Raw genomic sequence first — 24875 nt, forward strand, 5'->3', positions numbered from 1 at the left:
CAATAAAAAAAAAATTCCAACAGAACACATAGACATCAAAGAACCCAAAAGCTATGAAGGGTACCTTAAAATAACAGCTTTTTAAACAGGCCTCTCAAATATAATAAGCAAGACACATGTGACAGGCCAACCGATGATGTTTTGTAGCCCTGGACCTTAGCAATTTTTTCCTCTTCCTTCATAGTTACTGTAAAATAAAAATCCAGCTCCAGAAAAATAAATAGTGCAGGAGTTCTAGTTTTCTGTTAGTACTGATTTCAATAGCCTAATATAATATTGGCCTCGTTTACAAGTATATGTATTGGTGGGTTTGAAAGCTCTAGATACTGTAATCATAAAGCAAGCTATACGCCAGGCTGTGAGCCTAAGTACATGAGGTTAATTCAGCAGTCTTTACTTTTTTTTTTTTTACAGATGTGTAAAAGAGAGGGGATTGTTGTCTTGGGCAAAAGAAGTCCTGGAACAAGATTTCTGCCTAAAGCAGCACTTAATGAAAGAGAGTTTGCTTTTAAATTCTCCTTAATTATAAAAGTTATGATTAACCATTAGAGAACTAACTAAGCTTTTTACTGCCATATTATGAAAGTGTACAAATTTGTGACTTGGCTTGGAAAAAAAAATACATTATTTGCAGCCAGTTCGTAGTATATCTGCAACAAGCTTCCCCCAGTGAGCTTTCCAGGGCTTCACCAGACTGTTCATGTTCACAAGGAGTCTGTTCGTCCGTGCATCTTCTTGTCCTGCTATTAAGTAGTCTATACCTGGTTTGAAAAAAGGATTACATTTTGTAAGAATCAATTCTCAATATTAATTAAGGTACAGAATCAAAGATTTTCCAGAAGACTTTACAGGGATAATCTTAATTAAGATCATTCATTAACTTTTCTTCTCCCTTTCCACCTAAGCACGGTGTGCTCAAGATTACTTAAAACGCAAATTACTTAATTACAAGGTGAATGAGTTTCCTTGCAGAGCAAGGAAATTTTGTACTTAACCTAGACTGGAAAATTAAAAATCCTGGAAGAAACAGCAATAGCAAAATTGATTTCATGGTATTGCCAAGACGATACTCAGGCGTGTCCATGAAATGCTCAAGAGCCAAACTCAATACTTTATTTTCAAGCCCGCTTGTGGCATCCCATGAAGCATGTAGTTTTAGGTTGGAGAAAACATTTTAAAACGTGAATGCAAATGAATTAATGTGTATGCAATTCAAAGTGGTGCGCTAAATTGTTGCCAACTGAATTGTGGAAAAGCAATAGTTACTGGTTCTCTAAAATAAGGTAAAGGAAAAAAAAGACCAGTAAACATCTGGAGATAAATGTGAAACAAGATGCTGGAGACCTAATTAGGCCTATGCTGTGAAGAATTCAAGAATGAGAAGACAGCAGAATCTGCATGTCAGTCCATGCACATGTCTGGCAAGTTCTCTGAGGCATTCTTATAACTGGTGCCCTTCAGAACGATTGAATTTGACTTTCGTAATCTCTAGTCAGTGCAGACTGCGGGTATTAAAATACAACTTATCCAAAGGCATCAGGCTGTGAAGAATGTTTCAGAATGTAGACAATAATCCCTAACTTTGCTCCTGTGTCACAAGATATCCCATCAATATCCAGTCTTATGCTGGCTCACAGTGGGTTAGCTGACACATTGTGCTAACCCATGTTTGGTTTACCTATAGTTTACTGAATATTCCATGACTGTTGAAGTGCACGTAGTATAGCAAAGCATGAACTGTAGTTGAAAAACTGCAGCAGGTAAGTTCACACAATGTGCTAGACCAAGCACAAAGAGCCATTCTTGTTTTGCACACACCGAGCCCTCAAAGATCAGTGATGAGGCCACTGAAATTCATTGACATATCAATGGAATTCAGGAGTCAGACCTGCACTTTTGTAATTAAAGTAATAGTAAATAAATATATGTGCTATGTCTCCATTGTGCTTAGTGTACCTATATGTCTTTCATGAAAAATACATAAAATGGAAAACATGCAAGCCCAGCCATTGAGGACACCTCTGCCTCACAGCCATGCCATCTGTAACCCTTGTATCCACTCAGCCCCATGGATATAAATAAATACAGACCCCAAATGGAGAGTGTAGAAGTTGCCATACAGATTAGCAGAAATAATGTGATCTATTGATTTGGGCTTAACAAGTTCTAAGTATGTCCACTCTAGTGAAAAGAAGAAGTAGGGGAAACATGATAGCAGTGTTCCAAAATTTGAGGGGCTGTCACAAAGATGAGAGTCAAACTATTTTCCAAAGCACAGAAGGCAAGACAAGAAACAAAGGATGGAAACTAATCAAGGAAAGAAGCAAACTAGAATTAAGGAGACATTTTCTAACAGTGAGAACAATCAACCAGTGGAATGGCTTACCTTCAGAAGTTGTGGGTGCCCCATAATTGGAGTCTTTCAAGAAGAGACTGGACAACCATTTGTCTGAAATGGTATAGGATCTCCTGCTTGAGCAGGGGTTGGAGTAGATGACCTTCAAGGTCCCTTCCAACTGTTATTCTATGTTTTCTAAGTTCTATGATTGTAGCCATCATAGTTTGCTTCACTAAGCATATTGCACAAATCCTGATTTCAGCAAACTTGTTAACAAACCTGATTTAGCACGTGTGAACCCATGAATCTTGTGTTGACAGCAATTCTCTGAGAAAAATTTTTCTTTCTTCAAATTGAGCTTTTTAATCGTTATATTAACAGCAGTGAGAATTGTATTTGCTCAAATTTGTAAAGATGAAGAATTACCAGCAGAGGAAGAGATAATCAGGAAAATTTTGGTCTGTGCAGAAATGGACAGACTTACATTGAAAATGAGGGAGAAAGAAGATTCAGAATACTTTAGAATACGGGATATATTTTATCAATGGCTAGAAAAATGAGGTAGACAGAAAGGAGTTTAACATGTATTAGTAAGCTAAATATTGGAACCCAGACAACATGTTGCTGATAAAATATTAAGGATTTGTGATTATAAAAAAATAATAAAATATGGTTATAAAAAACTAAAATCGTTACAGGTAGAGATGGATCCTACTACATGATAATGCTATGCTCCAGCACTGAACTAAAGGATCTCTCCTGTGCATGTGAGTGAGAAAAAGCACAAGTTTCATCATTGTGTGTTAGCGATGTGACAGTGATCCTCAGCTTGCTAGAATAGTGGGGCTGAATACTTACCAGGATTTAGAATAGGACATGTACACCCCCGGTTGGTCCAAGAATCTGGATATATGCTTCGGTTATTCCTGGTGATTTTTACTTTGCCTGATTTCAGAACTTTCTTTATCTTCACAATTACTTCAGCATGGGTTCCTTTGTCATGAGCAGATAGAACTTTTGCTCTTAAAACTGCAAGACAGATTTAACAGATCTAACCAAAAGGTATTTTTTTAAGCCCTGAGAAACAAGATAACATGGGAGACAAGTCAGGCAGATGCCTTCCTAATCGACTGGAGTATAGGAAGAGGAGGTACAGCACATTCAGACCTGCAAGATTGTCTTGTTATAATTTCAATAAAAGTAGCCTTCCTGCAGAGTTGATTTCCTGTTTGATCTACAGAGTGAGCCTGGCATATAAAGAAGGTTTGCATCCCAATACAGAAGAAAAGTTGCACCGCTAAGGAGAGCAGGGCATATAATTACGATTGGCCAAATGTGTGCATGGGTCAGTCATTCTGTGCATAGAAAAGGAAATCCTTAAAAGGCCTTAATATGGCCTCTTTGGAAGGGACGCGGTGGCTCAGTGGGTTAGGATGCTAAGCTTGTCGATCAGAAGGTCAGCAGTTTGGCGGGTTGAATCCCGAGTGCCGCGTAACAGAGTGAGCGCCTGTTACTCATCCCAGCTTCTGCCAACCTAGCAGTTCGAAAGCACGTAAAAATGCAAGTAGAAAAATAGGGACCACTCCGGTGGGAAGGTAACAGCGTTCTGTGCGCCTTTGGCGTCTAGTCATGCCGGCCACATGACCACGGAGACGTCTCGGACAAGCGCTGGCTCTTCGGCTTTGAAACGGAGATGAGCACCGGCCTCTAGAGTCAGAAACGACTAGCACGCATGTGCAGGGGAACCTTTACCTTTACCTTTATGGCCTCTTTGACATTAATTGCCTAATTTTTATTTAAGGGGAAGCCTAGAACCTAAGTTTCTTTGACCCAGAAGCATTCTTACTCAAGAGTTCAGATTTTTGGAAGATGGAAGAAGCAACAAGAAAATTATGCTGCATTTCAGTTTTTTAAAGTAATTTCTTTCACTTACCATAGGCATATTTCATTTGACAAAAATTGCTGACGCTTCCTAGGATCCTCTCTTTGCATACACACTTTTCTAGCCGGGAGATCATAAACCAATGTGTCAAAGAAGATGGGTTGCATTAAAAACAAAACAAGGGAGAGGGAGAAACCAGTCACCCAGATTTTCATAAATGCTTGCAATAAATTAATACTTAAGAAACAGCTGTAGAAGTGTAAGCTCCTGAGCTGAGATGTTGTGTAAATGTTTCAAGTTGTGTAAAATAATTGAATGTAAGCATTCACTTTCTCCGTTTAATTTAATCTGCTAAAAGAATTTAGAATAAAGGATTACAAATGCCCCCCCTCATTTTGGAGAATTACTTTTTCCCCCAAAATGACTTTATTTTTTATTTATATTTTTATACAATTAATAAGCTGCCTGAGTCCAAACAATTTTGGGCAGCTTGTAATTCAACATAATAAATATATAAAACACACATAAAAAAGAACCACAAACAGCCCCAGAAACTGTTCATGCTTGCTTGGAACATGAGATTTTGGGATTCCACCAGTTTTAAAAGATGTTAGGCAGTATATAGAATATAGAATAGAATATTCTTTATTGGCCAAGTGTGATTGGACACACAAGGAATTTGTTTCCGGTGCGTAAGTTCTCAGTGTACATACAAGCAACAAAGCAATAAATCATAAAATACAATCACAGATCATAATATACCTCCAACAAAGTGATAGTCATAAAATAGGAGGAGGATTTTAGGAAAGATGAGAAGGATAATAGTAATACAGTCCTACTACATGGTTAGATATCATTAGGCATAAGACAATGCTGTGGGAATTATGTGATTAGCAGAGTGATGGCATGGGGGGGAAAACTGTCTTTGTGTCTGGTTGTTTTGGCATGCAGTGCCCTATAGTGGCATCCTGAGAGGAGAAGTTGAAATAGTTTATGACCAGGATGTGAGGGGTCTGTAAATATTTTCTTAGCCCTCTTGCAAGTTCGTGCAGCATACAGGTCCTTAGTGGAAAGCAGGCTGGTTGCAACTGTTTTTTTCTGCAGTCTTAGCTATCTGTTGAAGTTTGGGTCTGTCCTGTTTACTTGTTGTACCAAATCAGACAGTTATAGAGTTACAAATGACAGACTCAATAAATTCCTCTGTAGAACTGTATCACCAGCTCCTTCAGTGTTCAATACAGAATACATGGCCATGAAAGTTCCTAGAACTTTTATCATTTTTAGTCAATGCTTTGTAAATCATATCATAAATATTTCTAATTAATCCAAAACGTTCTCATACCTTATCAACATTGTAATTTTCTCAGTCTATTTATGGGATTGGGGGAGGGGTTTGAAATCATACCTGGGTGTCTCAAGGCTGAAAAACCCTGTTTATGATCACTCCACGGCCATTCATTTTCACTTTCGTTGGCTGGGGTATGGAGGAAGTGAGGGATCCTCCCACCAATAGGAATATTTAAAAAAGCCGAATTGTCATAACTGGAAAGAGAAGAGCAGACAGACAAGAACAGAATGAGATTACAGAATGTTTTCTTTAACCATCCGTTCAATCTATTTCAATAATACAGAAGTAGGACCAATGAGCCAATGAAACATGGAACATTTAACCAACTGTTAGCAGTTGCTACACAAAAAGATGTGTGCAATGCTTTCTGGAAAATAATTCATCCATTTCTAACTGCTTGGAAGCTCTGCTGATCCATTGGGGTCTTCCGAGGGCGCTGCCCAGAAAGCTGGAATAAACTAGGACCACGACCTTCACCATGGTAACCCCAGTGCTATGGAATCTCATTTCCTTCACCCTCTTTTTATCTGTTTTCAAAATAATTTGAAAACTTTTTTTAAAAAACCCAGAATTTTCTTCCTGATGTATACTTTATGTTAGGCACTGATGGCTATTCCAAGAATCAAATATAATGGTTTATCTCAGTGCTTTTTTTGTAAAAGAAAAAGGTGCTGGAACTCACACATGTCATACAACCTGCCTTGCCTACCCTACAAGGTTCCATCCAAAAAAGGTGCCGGAACTCCGTTCTGAGCATTCTATGAGAAAAAAAGCCCTGGTTTATCTTAACTAAAGATACTAATGTTACTGATCTCCCGAAGCTCCACTAATTAATCCTATAGACAGCTGTGATGGTATTCTTTAATTCAGGCACTGGAGCCAATCCAATGTCTTCTTGTGCCTGGCCAAGGAAAGCACTAGAGCAGTGATAAGGCTCTCCCATAGCTGATTGCCTAACGGTCTCCTCTAGGCAATATCTGATCAGTCGAAATGCCTATGCTTGATAGCTTGAGGGTTTATTGTGTTTGAAATGACAATCCCACAGGTCCTTTCCAAAAGGCAACTGGACTTTCTTTAGTTCATTTCAGAAATGAAGAAGCTTCTTGGATGAAAAGCAAAATGTTTTTTTAAAGAAAACAACAACAACAAGAAAGTCCAGTTGCCTTTTGGAGAAGTATCTTTGGGACAACCGTGACCTGGATGATTGAGAATCTCCATAGACATTTAAAGTGACAAAGAGCTTATTGGCTGGCATGTTTTAGGGGCTCTTGCCAGCATGAGGAAGTACTAGCAGAAGCAAGGACAGGATCTTCTGCAGGAAGCAGGAAGAGTCAGTTCCAGGTGGGGGGCAAGCAGGGTGGAAAGACCCAAAATGAATTGCCCTGGAGATCCTGTCCAAGAACACTCCTAAGTTCCCAAATTCCCTCTGCTTCCACTACCGAGAGCTGGTTTACCTGTGGAGACATTCTCCAGTATGCTTGTTACAGTCTCTAGCACAGGCACAGGCTTGGCAGCCATTTTCTCCAAAGCCCCAATACCCCAACAGACACCTGTCGCATTGGGTTCCTGTGACACCTGGCTTGCAGTAGCAGAAGCCTGTCTTTGGATGGCATTTCTGGGCTTGGTTCAGTGTTATGTTCAGTGAGCCCATGGGATGGCAGGAGCAGGCTGGAAAAGAAAGTAGAAAATAATAAGACCATATGGGTTTTTCTCCTTGAAAACTTTGAAGTAAGGGCTCTAGGTCAGGAAGTGGCTAAGTCAAATAAGTTTTAAACTCATGTTACAATACTGGTGTGACTATTTTTTTTTTTTTGCTTTGTGGCACTCTATTTAAGATGAAAGATCATTAAGTTCCTATACCAAATATTCACTAGATACAGCTGTTACTGATGAATCTCTGCCTGCATTTCCTCTTATACATCGGAAAATTCAGAGAATGTGAAAGTTGAAGGATAATTGTGTTCCGATTCCTGAAATATGTCAGGAAATATGAATAGGTCAGTTCTGTTTAAATGGAAACCAAATGTCTGTCTCTATCGCTAGCCATAAATAACATGCTCATGAAGCATTTGGATTTCTGCAGGGAATGAATCTTCTGCTTGTTTACTTTTCTGCCTGCTTATTTAGGATTTTTTATTGCTTTCCTATTCTCAGTGTTGCATTTTTTGAATTGATTTTATGAATAAAATGTTCTAAACTGGCCAAACTATAAGATGGTAAGCCTAAACTACAATCCTGTAAAGCTGAATTAAATAAATCCTACTAACACTTAAATTGCAACTCATCTACCTATCAATAGAAACAAATATTTATAGATCAGGGTTCAATTGTGCGTCCTTGATGCTCTCTGACCTTGGATGTTTTCTTGTGGATGTTTCATTACCCAACCAACATTATCAGTGCTAGAAGGGCAAACCCCACTCCCCTCTAGCATTGATGATGCTACCTAGTTGGGTAATGAAATGTCTGCAAGAAAATAACCAAGATCAGAGAGTACCAAGGACCTCGTCTATCTATTCATAGGACTGCAAACCTAGGCCTCAAAAAGTCACAATAAGGAGATTTTCCATTTTCTATTAATCCAGTACAAGAACTTAAACCTTGTCTATATTTGGATTCTCTTCACCCTCTTTCCCATAAAGATTAGTAACAACTTGGTCCTTTGATTCAAACTGGGAAAACAGGTATGTGGGAGTAGGTTAGATAGTACTATGGACATCTATTTCCTTTTTTAAGTGAGGAAATATGGCCATCGGTCTACTCCACTATTAACAGCTATAGCCTTCGTTAAAACTGTTGTGTAGTGGGTTTCTTGGAAACAGGAGGCAAGACGAGAGGGTTCAAACAGGAAAATTGCTTTATTGTAGTAACAGGAACAGAACTGAGAACAGAGGCTTCTACACAGCTACTTATATGGTTGGCCACTAGGCAGTGGCCAATAGGTTTGAAGGAACCTATTCCCGCCCCAGAGCCAACCAATGATCGTCCTGGAGACTACATGTCTGGGCAGCCAGCAACCATTACACAGACACCCTAATTAAGCAATCTCAAGCAGCATTCAAAGACACGTGAAAACAGTTTAAGTAAAAGGCCCAATACATTACAAAATGCAAATGCAGCCTACCAATCATTTAGTGCCAATTCATACATCCATACACACACAGAAGCAGAATATCTGGCTCAACTATGAGAGAAATTTAGGAGTCCTAGTGGACAATCATCTACTGAGCCAGCAATGTGCTGTAGCTGCCAAAAAAGCCAATGGCTGCATCAACAGAGGAATAGTATCAAGAACACGTAAAGTATCAGTACTGCTATATACTGCCTTGGTAACCATGCTTGGAATACTGCATCCAGTTATGCTTACGACCACGATACAAAAAAGATGTTGAGACTCTGGAAAGAATGCAGAGAAGTACAACAAATATGATTAGGGAGATGAAAAAATATGATGAATGGTTACAGGAACTGGGTACATCTAGTCTAATGAAGAGAAGGTAGGTCTAGGAGTGACATGATAGCAGTCTTCCAATGTTTGAGAAGAGGGAGACAACCTATTGTCCAAAGCATCTGAGGGCAAGACAAGAAATAACAGATGGAAAGTTATTAAACAGAGATCCAACTTAGAATTAAGGAGAAATTTCCTGACAGTGAGAACAATTAATCAGTGGAACAGCTTGCCTTCAGAAGTTGTGGGTGCTCCAACACCGTACGTTTTTACAAAGAGATTGGACAGCCATTTATTTAGAATGGGGCAGAGGTCTGGACTAGAAGACCTCCAAGGTCCCTTCCAATCAGTTATTCTGTTATTCTTTTACTCTACTAGAATAATTGGAAATGTCAAATATAGCTACATAGTTAGATATTATATTTTGGCTAAGGCAGTGCATATTTTGAAGAGCTGTTTGAGCATTACTAAGAGGAAGTCAATAAAGGAGAATTGGTCTAGTCTTTGAATATTTGAACTTGCTATCCCCAATGCTGGTCATCAAGTGAGAACATGTTTGATCATGATGACAAAAGCAGAGGGATATCTTCACATCTGAATCCTCTTTCCTTTCTTTTCCCCTGGGAGCTTGAGGATTTATCCTTGAGGACAAGCCCAAGGACTACTCTCTGAATGGAAGACTTCTTTCAAACAGGCTCTCACTAAGGGATTAATGAGGTATTTCATTCAGACTTTTCATCTGTCTTCACTCTGAAACTTGCTGCCCACTGGGGGTGGGGTGGGGTGGGGGAGGGAGGGAGCGATAGGATGGTTTTCTCATAAAGGAGCTGAGAACTATGTTGCTCATCCCACAAACATCTGTGCTATCTACTGTGACAAATTTGTTGTTTTCTTCTTTGGTATTTCACAGCAATTTTTATCATGGTGTTTTCCCAGTGAAAAGAAGCAGACACAAGAGTTATTCCTAGAACATGATATCAAACCCTTAGGCATTTTGCTTAATTAAGATCCAATGGACAAAGTGTGGAACAAATGAAGGCTCAAAAGTTGTGAAGCTGTGTGGAGGGTTAGCTACTGACAATGAAAGCTGATTAAAAGACAGCCAGTTTGACTCTTCACCTGTCATCTTCTGGTTTATCTTCAATGTACATCATGAGGGGGAATAAGATTGTTCCCATCCATCAACTTCTGCAATACCTGAGAAGGAGCCTCCATCGATGAAAGAACCTGCCTGTATAGATAGGCTCAGACTGTATGATGAGAAAACCTACTCTTTTACAATTTGTTCACAGTCTTTTTCAGAATTATTCTGAGTATGCATGGGGAACAGAGAGTCTAAAGTGTAATCTCATCTTCTCCCTTACAGTTCTTTGGATGTCAAAGCAGGCAAATCAGGTTGGAAACCTGGACTGTTATCATCAAGAGTTGGGAAAACAAGCAGCAGCACTGAATTTTTCTTCCACAAAATGAAGAAAGCAGCATTTCTGAAACTGGCTGATAATTATACCCTGAGGAAATCTAGTGATAAACTCTTGTTCTTTTAGGGAATCCTGCAGAAGACAAGTTGTCCTGTGGTGTTCCCGTGAGGAGCAGCCAACTAGAGCACAGGTGGATGATCTCCCAACCTTTCCTTATCAAGAGAGTTCTGAAGAACCATTCTGCTCGCTGGCTCTTTGGTTTTTGACACAGTTGCCAGCTTTGCTTCCACAGAGATTTCTTTAATTCACCGGGCCTCCACTAGAAGTCCCTAACTAACAGACTTCACAATAAACATGAAAATAAGTATCAACTCTCCAGAAACACAAATCTGCATTCAGTAACAGCAGAAACTTCATAGACTTAACAGGACTGGATAAGTAGCTGTATTCCAGATAAGAAAACCAACTTTGTGTGTGTGTGTGTGTGTGTGTGTGTGTATGTACAGTATGTACAATAAATGTTTTTCAGGCAGTAAAATGTTTTTGCTAGTCCTCAAACTAGTTGGGCAATGGGGCTCTAGTGAAATCACCTAACGATGAGGAAATCAAGAAGCATAAAACACTAATTAAAAACTTCTATTGATGGTAGACAGGTATTTAAAGCAATTTTACAGACACAACACTGGCAACACATGGTATGTTTTCTCAGTAATTTTTCAGAATACGTACCAAAAGAGAGATCATGCATCCTGCTCCATTTTCTAAAAGTAATCAACATTCATACCAAACATATGCAAACATTGCAAGAAAGAACCATCAGGTGTTTTTAGCCTCATGAAGACATTTTCTTAGCATCACCCAGATGACTCATAACATAACTAAACCCTACTACAGGAGGCCTCCTCAGGGTGCCTCCTGTCAAGGAATGTCGACTGGTGGCCCCCAGGGGGAGGGCCTTCTCTGTGGGTGCTCCGGCATTATGGAACCAACTGCCGGTTGAGCTCCGGACGGCATCAGACCTCCGATCCTTCCGCCGCGGGTTGAAGACCCATTTATTTGAACTAGCGGGTCTGGCCTGATGGGGGTACATGGGTTTTTTTATAGGCTTGTTTTATTATTCTTGTTTTAACTTGGGCATTGATTTAATTGTCTTTTAATTTTTGTATTGTCATTTATATTTATGCCCTGTGAACCGCCCTGAGTCCCTTTGGGAGAAGGGCGGTATAGAAATCTCAATAAATTAAATTAAATTAAATTACTAGTGAATTCTTTATGCATATGGTATATGTGTGGTTTCAGGAGAATAAAAGCAAAGTGACAGGGATCCACAAATGTCATTAGTCTTGGTAAATCAGACAAAAAGTTGCCAGAGTTTGTCAGGAAAGGCATAGCTGCCATATTCCTAGCATCTTCAAAGTTTAATGTGATTGGGGCAATGAGTCTCTGCCTTTTGTTATGTGACTAATGTCAAATTAAAAAAAAAATCTCTATGAATGATTGGGATTGACAATAAAAGTTTCAGCATGCTGATGTCAGCCATGCAAGGTACACCAGACGGGAAACAGAGCCAGATAAGTTAAATCTACTTTACTGTAACATTACACTAACAGACTCTTACAAGTCTTTAAGGATATCAGTAAAACCAATTTGGTCTAGTGTTAAGGTGCTGGCCTAGGAACCAGGAGATCGTGAGTTGTAGTTCGACCATAGGCATGAAAAAGCAAGTTGGGTGACTTTGAGCCAGGCACTTTCTCAGCCGAATCCAGCTCACAGGGTTGTTGTGGGAAAATAGGAGGAGGAGGAAGGAGTATTAAGTATGGTCACCATCTTGAGTTGTTTATAAACAATAAAGATGGAATGAAAATAAATATGTTTTCCCCCACATCCCCTAGCCAGAAACTAGGGAGGTCTCTCTTGAGCCTCAGGCTCTCTGCACATTCCCAGGGCAGGTGCCTTTTATCTACCCTTGGCTGCATCTCTTTGCCCAGTCTCCCAAGGTCATTCCCATTTTCACATCTACTAGTAACTGATCCCAGTGACATAGGAATGAATTCTGTCACTCTGTGTAAGCACATTCACCTTATGTTACTATCAGAGGGAAACAAGCATCTCTCCTTATGCAATACAGTTAATTTGCAAATGTGTACCTTTGTGATGCAAGGGCACCATCTCATATGAATGATCCTTAGAATGTAGCTCAGAGTGACCAAAGACATTCAAAGTTATGTATCCTTCTTTGGGAGGTGGGCAGTGCAAATGGGCATCCATAGAAGAAACAAAATACTGCCAGAGACTCATGACTATAAATCTAGCTGCACTTAAGTTTTTTGTTTATCTTTCAGGTAGCCTCCTAACCCTTCTTTGTTCTTTCTTTTTTGACAAGATTTTGGCAAAACCAGAAAAAAAAACGTTAAATGTGATGAAGTTTTTGATTGTTACAAATGAGGCATGATAACAGTATACGATGTATTTGCAACAGAAGGGCAGGATTGATCCTTAAAAAAGATAACTTAATCAAAAATTAAACAGAGAATCTGAAATTTCACACCTGAAATTTAATTTCAAATGTATTTATCTCTTTAAATATGCTTTATATCTTTTCGCATTTAATCTTTTTCTGCTATTTACAGGAGAGAATTACGATATCTCATAAACTGGCCTATGATAAAAGATTCAAAAGACAAAAACATCACTGAACACACAGGTAACCAATGCTGTCAAATACAACATCCAATATAGCCTGTAATTTTCAAAGAGGCTTATTTGATTAGAATAATTTGGTGAGCTGCTGATGTAGAGGTGAATTTAAAACACAGACTTGTGGGGGAGGGAAAAAGTTGCCGTCTCCTATATTGGGCAGTCGGTGGCCAGATCATATCAGAGAGCCATGAAGAAAACTGAGATACAGTTTCATTCATGCAGTCTTTAGTAAAGTTTCCACAGCTTATGATAGTTTTACCTCTAAGCTGTTCCCCTCCAGGTGACTATCTAATAATACTTCTTTCTGATTAGGAAGCATTGGCAGCATGACCGGGCATTAGAACAAGGACGCAAACTCTTTCAACTACCATAAGTCTTGAAATTTAATATGGTGCAACAATGACTTTACAAAGCTTCCTTTTTAGCAAAACCTCTGAGAATGGGAGAAAGAGCCACAAGGGAAGTCCTTTGGTGTCACACACCACGGCTGGGCAATACCAGTAGGTTATATAGATCCTTGATCCATGTGCTTTCACAAAAGGTTACAAATAGGTGAAGGCAGGGGAGGGAGGGCAGCAGTATGAAGGCTGAGCCAGCACTAGTATTCAAGAAAGGCAAACACAAAAGAGCAAAAACAGAGGAAGTGTTGTGAACTGGAGGTCACCTGAGCAACACCAGAGGCCTGGCAATCCCAGTGTGAAAAGCATATGTAACCTGAGTTTAAAGGCAACGTTGATCAAGTCTATCAAAGCAGCAGGAGAAATCCCAGAAGTCAGCCAGTAACTCGATTCAAGAAATCTTGGAGGGAAAGCAGGTGCAGTAGGAAAAAAAGAGATCCTGCCTTTGCAATTGAAATGCTTTCTTCTAATAAGGAGGCAGACTTTAGCCCTCTCTCCCCACGATAGTGTCAACATTACATATGAAATGAACATTAATACCTTAAAGGAAATGCAGGTGGCAAATATAAGAAACAAGGATGAAAAAGTACTGCACATCTTTTCAGACCAATGCAATCCAGGATTCTTTGAATGCCAGCTATCATCTGGTCTTATTTAAAAGCCCTGGGCACTCTGGACACCCTTTTCTCTTCCCACAGGACTTCTGGTGCAATCCACTCTGCATGATAAAAAGCTGATCTGCAGCAGTTTTCACACCACAGCCACAACTATAATAATTTCAGGATATAATTTCAACCCACTAACCTGAACATTAAGCCTCCAGAATGGAAATTCGCACTTTAATTAAGGGAGACCTTTGCACTGGAAATATTTTGCCTCCAAGTTTTGAAATCTGAAACTGGGGTTAAAGTATTACGATTGCATGAGATGCAAAGCCCTACCATGGTAAAATTAGCCAATCATTCTTGGCTAAGGAAATCAATGGTGGAGCATGTAGTAGATTCAGATTGCTTGCAAGTCTTCAATATGTATAGACCAATCTATCGATGCTGATGTCTTCAGCAACCCATATTCATAACAATGTCAAGTTCAAATGTGATTTTTCAATATATTTTTAAAAATACATATACGTATTAAAATACATATGCAGCTTGGTGGACATTTCTATAAGCATGCATTTTGCTTTGCAATTTTGCATCATTTTCTAAAACATCTCTTATGTAATACACTTTTCTACATTATTTTCACAAATACATGTACATTTATCTTGATTTCAATGGTAAAGGCATTAAACAGATAAATCTGAAGGATATTTCATTTTGTGCTAATACACCTTTATTCTTGGCAAACTACACTGCAAATTCATAGAGCTGAAAAATCTCTGAATATTAGTTCACGGATTAGTAAAAAGTGTAAAATGTGTTTGCATTCAGCTGCTAACTAAATGAATATCTCTATTTCTAAGGGACAGAACCCTTCCAAAATAAAGGAGTGAATGGGCACCTTTAAAGAAAGGAATAAAGACTTTTTCCTTTTGATATCTGCCAACATATTCTGTGGGTTCCTTGGCACTCTTTGAGCGTGGTTGTTTTCTTGCAGACATTACCAAACTAGGTAACATCATCCGTGCTAACTAGTCTGATAATGATAAATATATGCAAGAAAACAATCAAGCTCAGAGAGCACCAAGGGAACTCACAGTTCAACCCTGAGCTATAAATATGCTCTTCTATCAGTACACTTCTACCACTAGCATTGGTGATGTTACCTAGTTTGGTATTGAAACATCTGCAAGAAAATAACCATGCTCAGAGAGCACCAAGGAGCCCACAGTGCAACCGTGAGCTATAAATATTTTATTGATAAATATGTTCCTTGTGCATTTCTCAGTATTACATTTAGCAAAACAAGGCCACTTACGTTTGCAAATGTCTGGAGAAGTTATAGGTTTGGCTCTATCTCGGTAAAAACCAGGCTTACACCTTTGACAACGGAAACCTTCAGTGTTGTGCTTGCAGTTATCGCAGATCCCCCCACTCTTCTTCCCAGAGGCCAGCCAGACCTTCTGGTCAAAATGACAGCTATCTGCACGATGGTGACAGCGACACTCTGTAGCAGGCAGGCGGGAAATTGAGAGAGGGAGGATAAAAGAAGACAAAGCACAAGTCGAGGTTCAGAGAAAGAAAAGCATGGATCTTACTTATAGTTGAAGAAAAGCGAGTCTGCATGTGCCTGCACCTGTCTGTCTGTCTGTCTATCATCCCTCTGTCTGGGGAAAAAAACTATACCTTGAGTAAAGAAATGTAGGATTGATTTCGGTACCTGTTCTAAGAGTAGCTAAGGTTGCTCTAAAAATAACAATAATTGAATAATGTAACATTTTACGTTCTTAATTATTATGATGATCTGTGAATGAGTTGGCTGCCTTGTTGCTTTTTTTTTAAAGCTATTAAACAAATACGAAAGATAGAGAATTCTTCCTCCCTTACTTCTTATAAAATCATTGGGAGATAAATAACATTTGTATATTGCTGTGCTTGACCTCAATAACCATTGTCCAATCTTAGGCTATTCCTCTTCTGACTAGTTTCAACGTGATTTTCTTTGGAATACTGACCACCTGCTTGTAAAAAAGCGAATGCCAGCAAAACAAGGAAGAAGCAGAGATGGAGTGTGCCATTCCCCTAAGACAAAAGGATTCTGACAGTTGGAAATTTTATAAAGAGAAATCATTTACCCAAATACAAAGAACTTCACTACAATACAGCTGAAGTTTTGTTTTATCCAGTGTATTCTTACCAAAGATTATTCCAGCTTGATATCCACACCATATTCTGAGTAATAACAATAAACAACAGCAAACAAAGTGTTGCCATTTTTTTACACTTAATTCAATGAAACTAAATGTTTTTCTTCCCTTGAATGCTAAGAACTGGTAAATTTTAAAAATCCTACTGCATCTTGTCACCTGCTTTATTAGAAAACAGTAAAAAAAGACAAGTCTCTTTAAAACTAGAACTTTGTTTTATTTTATAATATATTTAAATTTGCAATATAGCAAGTAGGCCAAATATATTTTATATTTGTATTCATGAATATATGATTCTATGTTCTACAAAATACACACATGGAAACATATTTACTAGTGAATGTAGGATTTATATAACAGAAGCCAAGGGACTAAAACCCATTCTGCTTTTAAATGCTAATATTTCTGCTTTGTCAATAATTCTATTTTGATGACTAGCTGAATTTTGCTGGGATACAGAACATGGCTGATGTCTTTTTACGCAAAGAGCAAAAGAAAGGAAGACTTAAAAGCATTTTCATACGTTTTCTTAGACCATTCCCCATCTGCTGCTAAAACATCATAAATCCAGATTTAGACACCAGGGCTTTGCTCATAGGTTGGAAAGATTCATTATTGTGTTGCTCCCTCCTTCCCTCTCTCCCCGAGACCCACATACTTTTGCATTCATTTGCTGCCCCAGTTTTTCCATCGCCCGGCTCCCATGGCTGGTCATTGTATAATGGCGCACACTTCTCACAATGGTGTCCTGCAGTGTTATGTCTGCAAATGCACTTCCCATGGATCTATCAAAGGGGGAAAAAATCATTTTAAAAAGTAATACTTGTAAACAGTAGCTGCAAGCACGAAAAGGACTGGAGTGATCTGAACAAAAGCTGCAGGCAGGCAAGAACTTTAAAACAGAGGGTCTATAGGGCTTGGGCATATGTTCACTGCATTCCAAAGAATTGTTCACTTGAATTCTTTGCTTTGACATGCCTCACAAGGAGAAGCAAGGAGGAGACCTGCTTTCTATTTCCTGTCTCCCCAGAACTTCTTCCCATTCTCCCTTTCAGCAGTTCTAAAGATTTATGGGAAGGGTTTGCTTTGACAGCAACCCAATTAGTTGCATCGGGAAAGACTTAAATATGAAAATGATGTACTCTAAGAATTTTGGGCTTGTAGCTCCTTCTGAGCAACATCAAATATCAGAAGCAGGACAGATTTTCTGATGAAAACTGGCAGAGAGATAGTTAGATCATCCTTACTTTAATTGGTGCAGACTGTAAAATAGGTCCTTAAGGTTCCACAGCTACCCAAAATTGCTGGAGGATTCCCTTCAATTTCAAAGCCTAGTTCACGTTTGCTTTGCTTTTCTGAATCTCTACAGGGTACATGATGCAGAGCATCTCTAGGTATTCTCTCTAGGAACCCGGTCATGCAAAGTTTTATACTGATTTGAATGAAAGAAGAATTACTTTTTTAGGGATGGGATTAGAAAACAATGCAATATTGTGGCTTCAGCCTTTAGCATTTCAGACTCCTTGTTTTTAACTCACATATAGATAAGTGCAGGACTGTAAGAAACATTTGACTGGATAGAGCAAGGACAGCTAAACTCTTGTCTTCAAGACTGACCCATGAACATTTTCTGCCTGCGGGAAAGGATGGAGACTTCTTTCCATCTGACACTGCCTTTTTCCTCCACTGAGTTGAAGTTCTCTACACTTTAATTTAATTTAATTTAATTTATTAATATTTCTATACCGCCCTTCTCCCGAAGGACTCAGGGCGGTGTACAGGGCAAGAATAAAAACACAGAATTACAAAAGTTAAAAAGTAATTAAATACATGCCCATTAAAAAACAGTTAATACATAATAAAAACCCCAATAACCAACCCTTGAGTTGGCAGAAAAGTATGCCAGCATGAAAAGTCGCTGTTCCCCACTGCCAAACTCTTTCCTGCCTCTACTGCTTTTCTTCCCAGTTACTGCCAATTATCTAACTTCCCTCTGAATTAAAAGCCTAACAGATTTTATCCACTTTAAGCCTGTCTTAATACTGGTATGAGGACTGTAGCCAAGAAATTAAAAGACGCTTGCTCCTGGGGAGGAAAGCCATGGCAAATCTAGACAGCACACTAAAAAGCAGAGACATCACCCTGTCAACAAAAGTGCGGATAGTCAAGGCTATGGTCTTCCCAGTTGCAATGTATGGCAGTGAAAGCTGGACCATAAGAAAGGCTGAGCGCCAAAGAATTGAGGCCTTTGAACTCTGGTGCTGGAGAAGACTCCTGCGAGTCCCTTGGACTGCAAGGCGATCAAACCGGTCAGTCCTAGAGGAGATCAACCCTGACTGCTCTTTAGAAGGCCAGATCCTGAAGCTAAAACTCAAATACTTTGGCCACCTAATGAGAAGGAAGGACTCACTGGAGAAGAGCCTAATGCTGGGAAAGATTGAGGGCAAGAGAAGAAGGGGACAACAGAGAATGAGGTGGCTGGATGGAGTCACTGAAGCAGTAGGTGTGAGCTTAAATGGACTCCAGCAGATGGTAGAGGACAGGAAGGCCTGGAGGAACGTTGTCCATAGGGTCGTGATGGGTCGGATATGACTTCGCAGCTAACAACAACAACAAATACTGGTACAGCTGAAGATGACTGAAATCTGTCACATTTATGGACTGGGGCAAGATGGCTCATGGGGAAAGAGCAGAAAAAGCTCCTGGCACATTTATGCTTCAATTAGATCTATGTGAGTGGAAGCCCATAAAGATGACTGACATTTCACTTCAGCACTTACACTTCATCATACCTCAGGTCAGTATCAGAAGAAGGGAAAAGCTAGAGGAAAGGATTGTGAAGTTGGCTGTGCTGCTGCCATTCCAGATTGCTAGCTCTCTTTTCCCAAGGAAAGGTCAGCCCTAATACTAACCCATTCAATTCAAACATTAGCGTAAATAAGAGAAGGCTAAGGGGAAACAGCCTTCCAAAACCTGTAAAGTTCTCACAAGGAAGAGACTATGGCTTTATTTTCTATTGTGACCCAGCTTTGTGCCAGTATTTGAATTTCACTTCATCCTTCCTTCTTATTTGTTTACTCCATTTATCCCCTTTCATCCTCTTGCTGGGTAATTACTGCTGACAATAATATTGGCTGTGACTTCCTGGCTGTCATCAGTATATTTGGGGAACAAGTCTCCCCCCCCATCATTCCTGCTCACCCTGTTCAAATGAGGGCTTTGGAATTGTTCCTGAACTGGACAACAGTCACTCATTTACCAAAATTATTTCTCTTTGGGGTGCATGTTCACTTTGTAGTGATGCCAAATCCAATTTGGCCTCGGAGAGATTTGCATGTAATCAGCAAAACTTCTAGCCCTAGGAAGGGAAAACTCTTCATTCTGGGTTTGTTGCAAAATGCATCTCTGAAAAATACATATTCAGGGTGTATGGAGGAAAGTATTTCATATGCTGCTTTTTATAATTTATTTATTTATTATTATTGGGACTTATATGCCGCCCTATCTCTCGAAGGACTCAGGGCGGCTAACAACAATAAAATACAATGATACAAAAGTTAAAAAGAATTAAATTAACAGCCCCAATAGAATAAATTAAAATTGAAATTAAAAATTAAAAAACATATTTAAAATCCCTGTCGTCAGTCTAGGTCAGCCTGATGGCAAAGAAGTGTTTTAAGGCCGCGGCGAAAGGACCGGAGATCCAGGGCCATCCGGAGCTCAAGGGGAAGTTGGTTCCATAGGGCTGGCGCTCCCACAGAGAAGGCCCTCCCCCTGGTGGTCGCCAGCCAACATTGTCTAGCCGACGGCACCCTGAGGAGGCCCTCTCTGTGTGAGCGTACTGGGCGATGGGAGATCGTTCCCGGCAGCAGATGGTCCTGCAAGTATCCCGGGCCTAAGCCATGTAGGGCTTTAAAGGTAAGTACCAGCACCTTAAATATCACCCGGAGGACAACCAGTAACCAATGCAGCTCATGCAGGAGGGGTGTAATATGGGAGTATCGGGATGCTCCCATCACTACCCGCGCGGCCGCATTCTGCACCAGCTGGAGCCTCCGGGTGGTCTTCAAGGACAGCCCCATGTAGAGAGCATTGCAGTAATCCAATATGATCTTCAAAACTGAGTCATAAATCCAGGAGGACGCCTAAATTGCATGCCCTATCAACGGGAGGTAACACCTCTCCTCCCATAACCAAAGATGAAATCTCTTGGACTAAACGAGATGCCGGTATGTAAAGCCACTCAGTCTTGGCCAGGTTGAGCCAGAGCTTGTTCTTCCCCATCCAAATCCGTACCGCTTCCAGGCAACGGGACATCACGTTGAGGGCATCACTGGGTTGGTTCGGGGTGGAGATGAAAAGCTGGGTATCATCAGCATATTGATGATACCTCACCCTGAAACCACGGATGATCTCACCCAGCGGCTTCATATAGATGTTGAACAGGAGGGGCGAGAGTACCGACCCCTGAGGCACCCCACAACTAAGGGGCCTAGGGGCTGACCTCTGCCCCCCTGCCAACACCGTCTGTGAACGGCCTGAGAGGTAGGAGGAGAACCACCGTAAAATGGTGCCTCCCACTCCCAACCCCTCAAGACGTCGCAGCAAGATACCATGGTCGATGGTATCAAAAGCCGCTGAGAGATCTAATAGGACCAGGACAGAGGAATAACCCCTATCTCGGGCCTGCCAGAGATCATCCACCAGCGCGACCAATGCCATCTCCGTGCTGTACCCAGGCCTGAAACCCGATTGGTACGGATCCATTTAATTGTATAGGAATGCATAGGAATGCATATTCAGGATTCAAAGATTAACTAAAATTATGTAAGCATTCAGGGAATGGTGGGACTGGGAGCAGAATAGAAATTTCTTCTGTTTTTGTATAACTAGCTTGTAGTTATTTTATTAAGAGTTAAAGTGCGATAGAATTTAATATTTTATTGTTGTTTGCATATTTTAGATTATGTTTGTTTGTATTTTTATACCCTGTATTTAGCTCTGGGAAGTCGGGGAGGAAAGGGAAGAGTTGGGGAGGTTTGGGGAGAGGGGAGGGGGAGGGGAGGGGTTTTGTATTTAAAAATGTACTGTAAAACTTTTCAATTAAAAAAAAAGAAATTTCTTCTGTTTTATGTCTTTCTGTCCTTAACACAATACATACAAACTAAAGCCTCCTTTACTGGAATTTTTTCAAGGATCTTTGAAACAAGATTATAACTTTCCTTTTATTGTGAGATTTGGGGAGAAGAGACAATTTCTACGCCAGCTACCTTCTTTCAGACTCAGATCTTGACATCACCTACACAACTCAACATCCTTGGACCATTTTTTTTTCTTTTCCTTCTCTCTCTCTCTCTCTCTCTACCTCCTTATATAACTTATATAACTCTAAATTTTGATTATAATTAACAATTAAATGATCATTGTCATTTGTGTTCATTGTCAATTCCAGGTATAACATTATTATTTCAGCATATACTTCTGCGTTGTATCACCACAATTAAATGTTTTAAAATATTGAACAGCAAAGAAAGTAAGACATATCTTTTTCTGGCATTATTTCCAGAAAGGACAACAAGCAATTTATGTACTTAAGTAAAAACAAGGGATGAATTAAACCTAAGGCTTCTCCCTTTATATCTAAATACTCTACTAGATTGCTGTGCAGCAATATAGCTTTGTATTTACTTAACATTTAAGGATTTCTTGCTGTTCTCACTGCCTTTAAATGTGGGCTGGCACTTCACTTCTTCTCTGCTATTTCTACTTTTCTTCTTCTTTCTCCTATCTTTCATGTAAATTGGTCAGCTACCTTTATCCCAGTCCCTTTCCCTCCTATAATATTGTTACTAAATTGTACCTACATCTGGTCTATGACTGTAACAAAGGATTTAATTTGATTTGAAACTAATGAGGTCAGCAACCTGAAGTCTCACGGTGACAAATGACCCCCTCCAAAGGTTTTTTGCAATGTATGGCAGTGAAAGCTGGACAATAAAAAAGGCTGAGCACCAAAAAATTGAGGCCTTTGAACTATGGTGCTAGAAAAGACTCCTGTGAGTCCCTTGGACTGCAAGGCGATCAAACTGGTCAGTCCTAGAGATCAACCCTGACTGCTCTTTAGAAGGCCAGATCCTGAAGCTGAAACTCGAATACTTTGGCCACCTAATGAGAAGGAAGGACTCACTGGAGAAGAGCCTAATGCTGGGAAAGATTGAGGGCAATAGAAGAAGGGGACGACAGAGAATGAGGTGGCTGGATGGAGTCACTGAAGCAGTAGGCGTGAGCTTAAATGGACTCCAGCAGATGGTAGAGGACAGGAAGGCCTGGAGGAACGTTGTCCATAGGGTCGCGATGGGTCAGACATGACTTCACAACTAACAACAACAACAAAGGTTTTTTTTTCCCCAGATCCTAGAGCCCTCTCAGACCACAAATGTCAAAAAGCCAGTGGCCTGTTTTCTAAAATTTTGAATCAGGAAGCACGTGTCCCCAGAAACATTGATTTATAAGCACAATACAGTACTGTCTTCTACTTGAAAGTTTCACAATCACAAGGAGTTAAACAGTATAATCATCAAATGCTATATACAGTACACTTATAACACTTAGCTTTCTATCCTTGCTATATACAGTACACTTATAACACTTAGCTTTCTATCCTTGCTCTGTTTCTACCATGTGCATTCACTATTTTTTGTTATCTCAACTTCTCTGTTTTCAGGATTTTTTATCTCTCCTCTCCTTTTAACTAATTCAGTCCTCCTTCACGTTTGTTCTGCAATTCAGTCCATCCCCCTAAGCTTTGCACTGGCTCGCCACAGGGCTGCATGCTTAGCCCCTACCTGTACTCTTTGTACACATATGACTGTGTATCATCCGACCCATCTACTGCGATAATTAAGTTCGCAGATGATACTACCGTGGTGGGTCTTATTACAGGTGGCGATGAGACAGCATACAGGGCAGAAGTACCAAAACTATCCCTGTGGTGTTGTAACAACAACTTGCACCTGAACATCAGCAAGACGAAAGAGATGTGCTAGACTTCCGGAGGAAAAAGGAGGAACCTGCCCCACTTTACATTGGGGAGGACTGTGTGGAGAGAGTTTCCTCCTTTAAATTTCTGGGAGTCTACCTCTGCGAAGATCTTACCTGGAAAGTTAATACAATCCAGGTGGCCAGAAAGGCCCAACAGAGGCTTCACTTTCTCAGGGTCTTGCGGAAGAACAGGATAGAACAACGGTTTATGACCCTCTTTTACCAGTCTACTATAGAGAGCGTCCTCTCGTATGGTATTGTGGTTTGGTATGCTGGTCTGACAGCTGTGGATAGGAAAGTATTACAGAGGGTGGTGAGCACAGCACAAGACATTGTGGGCTGTCCCCTGACACCACTGGATGACATCGTCAGGGCTTGCTCCCTTGGAAGAGTGAGGAAAATCCTCAGGGATGACTCACACCCTGGACGGTATCTCTTTACTCTCCTACCATCGGGTAGGAGATATAGGAGTATACCCAGCCGTACCAACAGGCTGAAGAACAGCTTTTATCCGTGGGCTGTTAGGCTTTTGAACGGGAAATAATTTTATAAACTTTATGCATAATTGACTTGCGAGGCTGGTGTGTTGTGCAATTAGTTCACATGGTGTAATAAGATGGAGGGTTTGTGTCACTGTAAGTTGGGGGTGGAGGCACAAAGGGAGGCTCAGTCAATCTCAATGTATACATGGTTGTACTTTGACAATAAAGGTTCATTCTTTTTTTCTTTAACCAGTTCCTCATTCATTCTTTTAAACCTCAATGTTCTTTTGTTCTACAGATCAGTCACTTTTGTATTGGAAGCACATTCATTCAACTTATATTCATTCATGGCCCTTTTAAAACAGGCACTTAAGTGAACAGTTGCTATCTTATTCAATTTGTATTTTTCCGATTCTCACATTCATCCCACACAACAGACTACCACATATAAGCACTGCTGATACATTTGTACATGCACACTTTAAACAGCTAGGGGACATCACACATCCTTGTTTTATTCCCTGGTCAGTGTTGAAACAATCATTAACAGTGTTTATTCTTTTGCATATGTTTTATCTTCATCACATACCACTCTTAATTCAACAACTAACCTTCAATTTTATATTTACACAAATCTCCCTGCATCTTTTTCAGATCAGGAAGTGGGCAGCCATGGAAGCATGGACCAACCTCCATAAAAAATTTAAATCCAGATCAAAAGAAGTTCTAGAGAAAGCTTAAGTCACCGTCCTTGGAATGAGGTTTAAAGCAACTCATGGTTTTCATGGATAAGAACTGTTATTGTAATAATTTATATTGATGAAACTATGATGGCCTGATAATTAAAAGTGATTGGATATGAGATTATCGACATATGTTAGGAAAAGTTTCTCTATACATTGCCAAAGTTATTCTGATGCAAAAGTGTCCACAGGATCTGATGCTTTTGTTAAAAACATAAAAAGTAATGTTGGAATCTTATAATGCGAGCTCTCAAAATGCATATGTGAC

At 39.9% G+C, this 24875-nt stretch overlaps 1 protein-coding gene across 1 annotated transcript in view; it reads right to left on the reverse strand.

Moving 5' to 3' along the window:
- Nucleotides 1–17: 17 nt before the first annotated feature.
- LOC310635175 (netrin-4-like) overlaps nt 18–24875 on the reverse strand; it is a 57745-nt gene continuing 32887 nt past the window's right edge. The window contains exons 4-10 of the mRNA XM_083353834.1: nt 17000–17126; nt 15453–15641; nt 7023–7236; nt 5626–5762; nt 4272–4340; nt 3197–3367; nt 18–761 (exon numbers count right to left, since the gene is read on the reverse strand). Coding sequence (XP_083209960.1) covers nt 625–761; nt 3197–3367; nt 4272–4340; nt 5626–5762; nt 7023–7236; nt 15453–15641; nt 17000–17126 — 1044 coding nt within the window. The 3' untranslated portion in view covers nt 18–624. The remainder of the gene's footprint in view (nt 762–3196; nt 3368–4271; nt 4341–5625; nt 5763–7022; nt 7237–15452; nt 15642–16999; nt 17127–24875) is intronic.

Source organism: Vipera ursinii (assembly GCF_947247035.1).
Source record: "Vipera ursinii genome assembly, chromosome: 2".
Taxonomy (NCBI): domain Eukaryota; kingdom Metazoa; phylum Chordata; class Lepidosauria; order Squamata; family Viperidae; genus Vipera; species Vipera ursinii.